Raw genomic sequence first — 12,184 nt, forward strand, 5'->3', positions numbered from 1 at the left:
CTCATGCCTTCAAGTGATTCTCCTGCCTCAGCCTCCTGAGTAGCTGGGATTACATGTGCGTGCCACCACACCAGGCGGATTTTTTTTGTATTTTTAGTAGAGACGGGATTTCGCCATGTTGGCCAGGCTGCTCTCAAACTCCTGACCAGCCTCCCAAAGTGCCAAAAAAAAAAAAAAAAAGTTTTCAATGGGCATTTTAACCAATAGTCACTTCAGGGGCAGATAACAAGATCTAAGAAGCTTGTTGGCATTGAAGCCGGCCTCATTCATCTCTCTCTTCCAGAAATTGATTTGTGGAAATCACTGATTTCCCAGCAGATTAAGTGACAGCAGGTTGGAAACTTCTTTCCTTGGTATCACAGTGAAAAATTGGGACGCATCATGAGACTTTTCCAGGCTTTTCTGCAGTTTTTTTGCCCTTTTTCCTCGCTAGGCCCTTTTTCCTTCTGCTATTTCTTTCAGTTGCATGAACTGTTTTTGAGTTTTCCAGAATAAGGGCCTCATTACAATGAACTCCCAAATTCTTGTTTGTTATTAATTATTCTTGAAAACAGGACTTGTGAAATCAAAATCACTATGCCATGCAGCAGGCTAACCAGACATTGTTTTGCTGGAATTTGACCTGCCATTTGAAGGACAGCCATTCAGGTTAGACAGCTGTCTTCCAGTACCCTTAAGACAAACGATGGAGTTGTCAGCATTACTAAGAGTATAAAGAAACCAGCTTTGCAGACGACGACGCCTGGAGCCTTGTAGCATCAGCCATGGTCAACCCCACTGTGTTCGACATTGCCGTTTACTGCGAGCCTTTGAGCCGCGTCTGCTTCGAGCTGTTTGCAGACAAGGATCCAAATACAGCAGAAAACTTTCGTGCTCTTAGCACTGGAGAGAAAGGATTTGGTTATAAGGGTTCCTGCTTTCACAGAATTATTCCAGGGTTTATGTGTCAGGGTGGTGACTTCACACACCATAATGGCACTGGTGGCAAGTCCATCTACGGGGAGAAGTCTGATGATAAGAACTTCATCCTAAAGCATACAGGTCCCGGAATCTTGTCCATGGCAAATGCTGGACCCAACACAAACGGTTCCCAGTTTTTCATCTGCACCGTCAAGACTGATTGGTTGGATGGCAAGCATGTGGTATTTGGCAAGGTGAAAGAAAGCATGAATATTGTGGAGGCCATGGAGTGCTTTGGGTCCAGGAATGGCAAGACCAGCAAGAAGATTACCATTGCCGACTGTGGACAACTTTAATAAGTTTGACTTGTGGGCTGGGTGCGGTGGCTCACGCCTATAATCCCAGTACTTTGGGAGGCCGAGGTGGGTGGATCACAAGGTCAAGAGATCGAGACCATCCTGGTCAACATGGTGAAACCCCGTCTCTACTAAAAATACAAAAATTAGCTGGGCATGGTGGTGCACACCTGTAGTCCCAGCTACTCAGGAGGCTGAGGCAGGAGAATTGCTTGAACCCAGGAGGCGGAGGTTGCGGTGAGCTGCGATCGTGCCATTGCACTCCAGCCTGGGTAACAAGAGCGAAACTCTGTCTCAAAAAATAATAATAATAATGTTTGACTTGTGTCTTATCTTAACCACCAGACCATTCCTTCTGTAGCTTAGGAGGGCACCCCACCACCCCATTTGCTCGCAGTATCCTAAAATCTGTGCTCTTGCTGCAGTTCCCTTGGGTTCCATGCTGTCCTTGTTCCCTTCCATGCCTAGCTGGATTGCAGAGTTAAGTTTATGACTATGAAATAAAGACTAAATAACAATTTTCAAAAAAAGAAAAAGACACAAAACTGGTTTTCACAGGTTCGTGGGACTGGGATTAATCTCGGAGGACCTCCAGTTCAACTTTGCAATTCACCAAATAATGTATTCTGCTTAAGTTTGTGGCAACCGGCTTACTCTGAACTCTCAAGGAATCACTCTCTAGGCCTTCATGGAGAAACATATTGCTGAAAAAAAAGAAAAAAAAAAAGGAAAGGAATCACTCTCTTCAGCCAGAAAGGATTTAAGAACACATGAGACGAATGGTCACTCTCCGGACTCTGGCAATTATTTATTATTATTTATTTATTTTTGAGATGGAGTCTCACTCTGTGGCCCAGGCAGGACTCTGGTGATTATTTTTTATTATTTTTTACTTATTTATTTTTGAGATGGAGTCTTGCTCTGTCGCCCAAGCTGGAGTGCAGTGGTACAATCTTGGCTCACTGCAACCTCTACCTTCCGGATTCAAGTGATTCTTCTGCCTCAGCCCCGAGTATCTGGGATTACAGCCACAGGCCACCATGCCTGGTTAATTTTTTTCTTTTTTTGAGACGAAGTCTCACTCTGTCACCAGGTTGGAGTGCAGTGGTGCGATCTTGGCTCCCTGCAACCTGTACCTCCTGGGTTGAAGTGATTCTCCTGCCTCAGCCACCCAAGTAGTTGGGACAGGTGTGTGCCCCCACACACAGCTAATTTTTATATTTTTAGTAGAGATGGGGTTTGACCATGTTGACTAGGATGGTCTTGATCTCCTGACCTTGTGATTCGCCTGCCTCAGCCTCCCAAAGTACTGGGATTATAGGCGTGAGCCAACGCTCAGGGTCCTGTTTTTGTTTGTTTGTTTTTTGAGATGGAGTCATGTTCTGAGTCTAGGCGGAGTGCAGTGGTGTGATCTCAGCTCACTGTAACCTCCGCGTCCTGGGTTCAAGCGATTTTTCTGCCTCAGCCTTCCAAGTAGCTGGAATTACAGGCATGCGCCACTATGCCCAGCTAATTTTTTGTATTTTTAGTAGAGACGGAGTTTGACCATATTGGTCAGGCTGGTCTCAAACGCCTAACCTTGTGATCCACCCGCCTCGGCCTCCCAAAGTGCTGGGATTACAGGTGTGAGCCACTAAACCCAGCCTGTCTGTTTTTTTAAGACTGAGTTTCATTCTTGCCCAGGCTGGAGTGCAATGGCACCATCTCATCTCACTACAACCTCTGCCTCCTGGGTTCAAGCGATTATCCTGCCTCAGTCTCCCAAGTAGCTAGGATTACAGACATGTGCCACCAAGCCTGGCTAATTTTAGTATTTTAGTAGAGACGGGGTTTCACCACGTTGATCAGGCTGCATGGTCTTGAACTCCTGACCTCTGGTGATCCACCTGCCTCAGCCTGCCAAAGTGCTGGGATTACAAGTGTGAGCCACCTTGCCTGGCTAATTTATGTATTTTTTTTTTTTTGAGACGGAGTTTCTCTCTTGTTACCCAGGCTGGAGTGCAATGGCGTGATCTCGGCTCACCGCAACCTCCGCCTCCTGGGTTCAGGCAATTCTCCTGCCTCAGCCTCCTGAATAACTGGGATTACAGGCAGGCACCACCGTGCCCAGGTAATTTTTTTTGTATTTTTAGTAGAGACAGGGTTTCACCATGTTGACCGGTATGGTCTCGATCTCTTGACCTCGTGATCCACCCGCCTCGGCCTCCCAAAGTGCTGGGATTACAGGCGTGAGCCACCACGCCTAGCCCCTAATTTATGTATTTTTAATAGAAACGGTGTTTCACCATGTTGGCCAAACTGGTCTTGAACTCCCAAAGTGATCTGTGCGCCTAGGCCTTCCAAAGTGCTGGGATTACAGGTGTGAGCCACTGCACTGGGCCCAGTGTTTTTTTTTTTTTTTTTGTAGAGATGCTGTCTCAGTATGTTGCCCAGACTGATCTTGAACTCTTGGGCTCAAACAGTCCTCCTGCCTTGGCCTCCCAAAGCACTAGGATTGCAGGTGTGAGCCACCATGCCCAGCCATTTTGTCTTTAAAAGAGTTTTTGGCCAGGCGTGGTGGCTCATGCCTGTAATCCCAGCACTTTGGGAGGCTGAGGCAGGCGGACCACGAGGTCAAGAGATCAAGACCATCCTGGCCAACTTGGTGAAACCCAATCTCTACTAAAAATACAAAACTTAGCTGGGCGTGGTGGCATGCACCTGTAGTCCCAGCTACTTGGGAGGCTGAGGCAGGAGAATTGCTTGAACCCGGGAGGCGGAGGTTGCAGTGAGTCGACATCGCGCCACTGCACTCCAGCCTGGCGCCTGGTGATGGAGCGAGACTCTGTCTCAGAAAAAAAAAAAAAAAAGAGTTTCTTGCATTTCTTTTCTTTTTTTTTTGAGACAAGGTCCCGCTCCATCGCCCTGATTGTACTGCAGTGCTGCAATCTTGACTTACTGCAACCTCTGTCTCCTGGGCTCAGGTGATCAAACTTCCCACCTCAGCCTCCTGGAACTACAGGTGTGAGCCAACACGCCCAGCTAATTTTTTATTTTTTAATTTTTAAAACTTTTTTGTTGAGATGAAGTCTAATTCTATTGCCCCGGCTGGTCTCAAATGAGACTCAAGCAATCCTCCCACCTTGGCCTGCAAAAGTGTGGGGATTAGGCCGGGCGCGGTGGCTCACGCCTGTAATCCCAGCACTTTGGGAGGCCGAGGCGGGTGGATCACGAGGTCAAGAGATAGAGACCATCCTGGTCAACAAGGTGAAACCCCGTCTCTACTAAAAATGCAAAAAAAAATTAGCTGGGCATGGTGGCGTGCGCCTGTAATCCCAGCTACTCAGGAGGCTGAGGCAAGAGAACTGCCTGCACCCAGGAGGCGGAGGTTGCGGTGAGCCAAGATCACGCCATTGCACTCCAGCCTGGGTAACAAGAGCGAAACTCTGTCTCAAAAAAAAAAAAAAAAAGTGTGGGGATTACAGGTATGAACCAACGCACTCGGCTGATTCTTGCATTTCTAAGATTTGAAAAGCAATGCTTATATTTTATCTTAGTTTGGGCAGAAGTATATTTGCTGTGAGCCAAAGCCACTTGTGGTTTATTGAAAAGGTTTTTTGTCTGTTTGTTTTGAGACAGAGTCTCACTCTGTTGCCCAGGCTGGAGTGCAGTGGTATGATCTTGGCTCACTGTAGCCTCCACTTCCTGAGTTCAGGTGATTATCCTGCCTAAGCCTCCCAAGTAGCTGGGATTATAGGCATGCGCCACCATTCCTAGCTAATTTTTCTATTTTTAGTAGAGATGGGGTTTCACCATGTTGGCCAGGCTGGTCTCAAACTCCTGACCACAGGTGATCTGCCTGCCTGAGCCTCCCAAAGTGCTAGGATTACAGGCATAAGCTACTGCATCTGGCCCAAAAAGGTTTTTAGAAAATCATCAGGACAGTGGTCCCACTAGATCCCAGGCAACCAAGACATAGATCATCCCCTTTCACAGGGAACTGTATCTGCTACAGACATCAGAGACCAGAACATCTGGAACACACATTCTTCACTCACTTGTAATTGTCCTATATTCTCTGTAAAGAAAATGCTACACTTAGAGAAATCATGCCCCTGAAGAGCCTGGCTCAAACCCTTCTGCCCTCCCTAGAAGAGCTCTGAGCTCACATGGGAGAGTTGCAGCCACTGGCAGCCATGAACTTGGCCAGTCCCATCACACTTCAAATGATCAGTGGTTTCAGCAAGAAGTCACGGAGACCCTCCTGCCACCCGTTGCCTTTAGCCCAGTGCTTGGTGGTGCATCGTTAAACTCCTTGCCAGGTCTCAGATATCCGAAGCTCAGGAGATGAGGAAAGGGCTCAGTAGAAATGCTGGTCTAGTGAAATGAAAAGTATGGAGGGGAAACGCTTATGACCTTGGATGCCCTTTGCAAGTAACATCTGTTTCTCCTTCCTTCCTGTTTTTTTTTTTTTTTTTTTTGAGACAGAGTTTCGCTTTTGTTGCCCAGGCTGGAGTGCAATGGTGCAATCTTGGCCTCTGCCTCCTGGGTTCACAATATTCTCCTGCCTCAGCCTCCCAAGTAGCTGGGATTACTGGCACATACCACCATGCCCAGCTAATTTTTTTTTTTTTTTTTTTGAGGTAGAGTCTCATTCTGTCACCAGGCTGGAGTGCAGTGGTGTCACCTCAGCTCACTGTAACCTCCACCTCCTGGGTTCAGGCCATTCCCCTGCTTCAGCCTCCCGAGTGGCTGGGACTACAGGCACGTGCCACCACACCCAGCTAATTTTCACATTTGTAGTAGAGACGGGTTTCACCATGTTGGTCAGGATGGTCTTGATCTCTTGACCTCGTGATCCACCCGCCTTGGCCTCCCAAAGTGCTGGGATTACAGGTATGACCCACCACGCCTGGCCAATTTTTGTATTTTTAGTAGAGATGGGGTTTCACCATGTTGCCAAGGCTGGTCTCAAACTTCTGAGCTCAGGCCCATCTCGGCCTCTTAAAGTGCTAGGATTATAGGTGCGAGCTACCATTCCTGGCCTGTTTCTCCTTAAAGTTCACGTTTTTGGGCTTCTGCCTGGAGAACACCGGGGCATATTCTGACTGGCACTGTGGACAGGTGTGGCTTCTGCAGTGTTTGGCAACAAACCTGGGATGGATCCATTTGCATCCGGCCGCAGCTGAAGTCCTTGGAAGGCAGGGCGGCAGTTTGTACCCATGGTTATAAATACTTGTCCTGCCTCTCTTTTGTTGTGAAAAGCAAATAAAAATAAGCCTGCAAGGCTGGGTGTGGGTAGCTCACGCCTGTAATCCCAGCACTTTGGGAGTCTAAGGCGAGTGGATCACAAGGTCAGGAGATCGAGATCATCCTGGCCAAGATGGTAAAACGCTGTCTCTACTAAATACAAAAAACTAACCCGGCATGGTGGTATGCACCTGTAGTCAAGGCTACTTGGGAGGCTGAGGCAGGGGAATTGCTTAAACCCAGATGGCAGAGGTTGCAGTAAGCTAAGATAGCACCACTGCACTCCAGCTTGGTGACAGAGCAAGATTCTGTCTCAAAAAAAAAAAAAAAGGAAAAGGAAAGAAGCATGAAAAAGTACTTCACAAATTCTTAAGGGCCACATGGGCCGGGTGTGGTGGCTCACGCCTGTAATCCCAGCACCCTGGGAGGCCGAGGCGGGCAGATCACGAGGTCAGCAGTTCGGGATCATCCTGGCCAATGTGGCTAAATCCCATCTCTACTAAAAATACAAAAATTAGCCAGGTGTAGTGACAGGCACCTGTAATCCCAGCTACTCAGGAGGCTGAGGAAGGAGAATCGCTTGGACCCAGGAGGCAGAGGTTGCAGTGAGCTGAGATCATGCTGTTGCACTCTAGTCTGGGCAACAAGAGTAAGACTCTGTCTCAAAAAAAAAAAAGCCATATGCCTGGGAGTTACTGATCACAATGACGTGACAGGCATGTGGTTTAAAGGAAAGAAAAACACATTTTTACTGTTAGAAGACTTGGGCTTGGGTCTTGATTCACTCACTTACTAGCTGTGCAACCTTGGACAAATATTTTCATCTTTCAGAGCTTATTTTATTGTTGGGTTTTTCTTTGTAGGGGGGACCCATCTATGAAAATGGGAATAGTCCTCCCCCTACCTACCTCACAGGGTTGTGCTCTTATCAAAATCGAAAACAAAGCCGGAGAACAGTGGCTTACACCTGTAATCTCAGCACTTTGGGAGGTTGAGGTGGGCAGACCACTTGAGGTTAGAAATTGGAGACCATGGCCGGGCGCGGTGGCTTACGCCTGTAATCCCAGCACTTTGGGACGCCGAGGCGGATGGATCATGAGGTCAAGAGATCGAGACCATCCTGGTCAACATGGTGAAACCCCGTCTCTACTAAAACTACAAAAAATTAGCTGGGAATGGTGGCGCGTGCCTGTAATCCCAGCTACTCAGGAGGCTGAGGCAGGAGAATTGCCTGAACCCGGGAGGCAGAGGTTGCGGTGAGCTGAGATCGCGCCATTGCACTCCAGCCTGGGTAACAAGAGCGAAACTCCGTCTCAAAAAAAAAAAAAAGAAAGAAATTGGAGACAAGCCTGGCCAACATGGTGAAACCCTGTCTTTACCAAAAAATATAAAAATTAGTCAGGCATGGTGCCACACACCTGTAGTCCCAGCTACTTGGGAGGCTGAGACAGGAAATCGCTTGAACCTGGGAGATGAAGGCTGCTGGTCTAGTGAGCTGAGACTGTGCCACTGCACTCTGGCCTGGGTGATGGAGACCCTGTCTCAAAAAAAAAAAAAAAGAAAAAGAAAGAAAGAAAATGGGCTGGATGCGGTGGCTCACACCTGTAATCCCAGCATTTGGAAGGCCGAGGCGGGCGGATCACAAGGTCAGGAGTTTCAGACCAGCCTGGCCAACACAGTGAAACCCCATCTCTACTAAAAATACAAAAATTAGCCAGGCGTGGTTGCGTGTGCCTCTAGTCCTAGCTACTTAGGAGGCTGAGGCAGGAGAATCGCTTGAACCCAGAAGTGGAAGTTGCAGTGAGCCGAGATTGCACCACTACACTCCAGCCTGGGCTACAGAGTGAGACTCTGTTTCAGGTGTAGTGGCATGTGCCTGTAATCCCAGTGCTTTGGGAGGCTGAGGCCTGTGGAGGGGAGACCCCATAAGTGCCAGGGCAGGAGTCAGAAGCCTCAGCCTATTCCCATATAAATAATGAAGAAGAAAATAACTAGAGATATAACATTGTAGTTATTCTTAGGTGATCTTAGTTCTTTTACTAATGCCTCTCAGGTTGAGAAGTGTGAACCTGGGGTGACATTGTGAAAGGAATGATCCCAAGGCAAGACACTTTAAGCTCTCTCTCATGCCAGTGTAAGGGCTGCTGGAGGGCGCCTTGGCTATGTGCCAGCACTGGGAAAGACTCAGTTTTGCAAGCTGGGGAAGGAGATATCAGAGACGTCTCCTTTCTCGGAGGAGTTAGGAGAAAACTCCGCTCCTCCAACCTCTTGCAGCAGGCCTGACAGCTGTCAGGGAGGCCCACAGACATCTGGGGGCTTAAGAGTCTCTATCTGGTGCTGTGCTTCAGTGGTCATGTTCCAGGTCCACTCTCATGTTCTGCTTCTGCACCTGGTTCCTTTTTTCTTAGAAGAGATAATCAGTAAAAGTAATATAAATCTTAATGTCTTTGTTCTTTCTTGACAAGTATGGAAAAGTGCTGAAGCATTATGCTTCTTTTTTTTATTTTTTTTTTTGAGACGGAGTTTTTGCTGTTGTTACCCAGACTGGAGTGCAATGGCGAGATCTCGGCTCACTGCAACCTCCGCCTCCTGGGTTCAAGCAATTCTCCTGCCTCAGCCTCCCTAGTAGCTGGGAGTACAGGAACGTGCCACCATGCCCAGCTAATTTTTGTATTTTTAGTAGAGAAGGGGTTTCACCTTGTTGACCAGGATGGTCTCGATCTCTTGACCTCATGATCCACCCGCCTCGGCCTCCTAAAGTGCTGGGATTATAGGCGTGAGCCACCGCGCCTGGCCCGCATTATGCTTCTTACCTCGTCTTGGCTACTAGAAAGCCTTGGGCCCCTACTATATGACACGTGATATACTTGACCCTATCACCGACCACCAATAGCATGCACTACCTACCCTGCCCCCAGCTTTGTACTCAACAAAAGTCAGAGCGTCCAGGCACTCGGGGTCACTGCCAGATGCCGCGCTTTGGTTGGCAGCGGACCCCGGGCCCAAACTCTGTTTTCTCTGTCTCTGTGTCTTGTGTCTTTTATTTCTACAGTTTCTCGTCTCCGCACCAGCAAAGAGGGGCTCACAGGACCCTGTAGGGCTGGACCTAACAGAGGCTGAGTGCAGGGAGCTATGATAGCACCACTGCACTCCAGCCTGGGCCACAGAGCAAGATACTGTCTCAAAAAGAAAATGTAAACAGTATATGCATTGTTCTCTACCAACTAGCAAATCAGGGTGATTCAGGAACCACAGACCATGGAAGATCACTAGTGTTAAGATTCTGCCACTGAGTAATTTACCCATGTTTACTAATTGTATCATTCCCTGCTTCTCTAATAAGGCCTAGCACCGAAAAGAGACCAGGCATAGGCCTCGGCTGCTCTCAGCAGGAAGTCTTTCCCATGTTTTTCTTTCTACTGTGTGGCAAATCCCAAGGACTTTGCCCTTTCTTTTGGTATTTACCATCAGCCACTCCACTCCTTAGGAGTTCTCTGCTTCCTAATAAAAAATACTGGTTCCTGGCTGGGCGCAGTGGCTCACACCTGTAATCCCAGCACTTTGGGAGGCCGAAGCAGGCGGATCACCTGAGGCCAGTTTTGAGACCGGTCTGACCAAGACCGTCTCTACTAAAAACACAAAAATTAGCCAGGTGTGGCTAAATTTACAGGTGCATGCCGGTAATCCCAGCTACTTGGGAAGCTGAGGCAGAACTGCTTGAACTTGGGAGGCAGAGGTTGTGGTGAGCCAAGATAGTGCCATTGCACTCCAGCCTGGGCAGCAAGGGTGGAACTCTGTCGGAAGGAAGGGAGGAAGGGAGGGAAGGAGGAAGGGAGGGAGGGAGGGAGGGAGGGAGGAAGGAAGGAAGGAAGGAAGGAAGGAAGGAAGGAAGGAAGGAAATGCTGGTTCCTCAACAATGAACCTTCCTGCTATGCCTCAAAACAAGAACACACATACTCTTTCAATGTGGAGGATTTTTACTGTTCATTACTATGGGAAATAGATGGGGGATAAACGAAAATACAAAAAAAAAAGGGGGGGAAGTTACAACGCTGACAGTTTTCGTATTACTGAGCTCCCCTCTAGTTCCTAACTTGCCCTGAGGTAGTATTTGAAAGTCCTTTAGCTCTTGTTCTCAGCTTCTATTCTTGAAAGTTGTTCTCAACCAGCAACATTCCCCCAACCCCCATTTCCCCTGTTTTGGGCTCCCTGTGAGCAAGTAACTGTGTGTGAGTTCTTGGTATTCTCAGTGCTTAGCAGATAGCCTGGCACCTGGGGCTAACACAGATCGAGCACTGGCTACGTACCAAGTACTATAGGAAGCCTTTACATGATTATCTCACTCAGATGACCCTTTGAGGTCATTACTTTTTTTTTTTTTTTTGAGACAGAGTCTTGCTCTGTTGTGCAGACTGGAGTGCAGTAGCATGATCTCGGCTCACTACAACCTCTGCCTGTCAGGTTCAAGCGACTCTCCTGCCTCCCCAGTAGCTGAGACTATAGGCGCCTGCCACCATGCCTGGTTAACTTTTGTACTTTTTTAGTAGAGACGGGGTTTCATCATGTTGGTCAGGCTGGTCGTGAACTCCTGACCTCAGGTAATCTGCCTGCCTTGGCCTCCCAAAGTGCTGGGATTACAGGCTTGAGCCACTGCACCTGGCCAAGATCATTACTATTAAGTCCTCATTTATTTATTTAGAGATATGGTCTTCATTTGTCACCCAGGCTGAAGTACAGTGGCATAATCATGGCCCACTGCAGCCTCAACCTCCCAGGCTCAAGCGATCCTCCCACCTCAGTCTCTCAAAGTGCTAGGATTACAGTTTTCAGCCACCATGCCTGGCCTATGTCCCTATTCTAGAGAAAAGGAAATAAAGGAACAGAGAGGTGAAGTAAGTTGCCCAAGGACACACAGCTGGTAAGTGGCACAACTGGGACTGAATCCCAGGCAGTCAACTCAGAGCTATACTCTTTTTTTTTTTTGAGACAAGTGTCTTGCTCTGTTGCTTAGGCTGGAATACAGTGATGCTATCATAGCTCACTGTAGCCTTAAACTCCTGGACTCAAGTGATCATCCCACCTCAGCCTCCCAAATACCTGGGACCACCGCCCCACCATGCCCGGCCAATTAAAAAACATTTTTTTTTTTTTTTAGGGCCGGGCGCGGTGGCTCACGCCTGTAATCCCAGCACTTTGGGACGCCGAGGCAGGTGGATCACGAGGTCAAGAGATCGAGACCATCCTGGTCAACATGGTGAAACCCCGTCTCTACTAAAAATACAAAAAATTAGCTGGGCACGGTGGTGCATGCCTGTAATCCCAGCTACTCAGGAGGCTGAGGCAGGAGAATTGCCTGAACCCAGGAGGCGGAGGTTGCGGTGAGCCGAGATAGCGCCATTGCATTCCAGCCTGGGTAACGAGCGAAACTCCGTCTCAAAAAAAAAAAAAAGTTAAAAAAAAAATTTTTTTTTTTGTAGAGATGAGGTCTTGCTATGTTGCCAAGGCTGGTCTTGAACTCCTCGGCCCAAATGATCCTCCAGCTTTGGCCTCCCAAGGTGCAGAGATTACAGGCATGAGCCACCACGCCTAGCACAGAATCCATACTCTTTTTTTTTTTTTTTTGAGATGCAGTCTTACTCTGTCTCCCGGGTGGAGTGCAGTGGTGCAATCTTGGCTCACTGCAACGTCCGCCTCCAGGG

The 12,184-nt window shown here is 48.2% G+C and overlaps 1 protein-coding gene across 1 annotated transcript; it reads left to right on the plus strand.

Moving 5' to 3' along the window:
* The first annotated feature begins 551 nt into the window (after nucleotides 1–551).
* On the plus strand, nucleotides 552–1,324 carry LOC105709757 (peptidyl-prolyl cis-trans isomerase A-like). Its single transcript, XM_012441819.3, has one exon. It carries the CDS (start codon nucleotides 765–767, stop codon nucleotides 1,254–1,256), a length of 492 nt encoding a protein of 163 aa, XP_012297242.1. The 5' UTR covers nucleotides 552–764; the 3' UTR covers nucleotides 1,257–1,324.
* Nucleotides 1,325–12,184: the final 10,860 nt, after the last annotated feature.

This window comes from Aotus nancymaae, unplaced genomic scaffold (assembly GCF_030222135.1).
Source record: "Aotus nancymaae isolate 86718 unplaced genomic scaffold, 86718_ANA_hifiasm-v0.15.2.pri h1tg000049l, whole genome shotgun sequence".
NCBI classification, from domain to species: Eukaryota; Metazoa; Chordata; class Mammalia; order Primates; family Aotidae; genus Aotus; species Aotus nancymaae.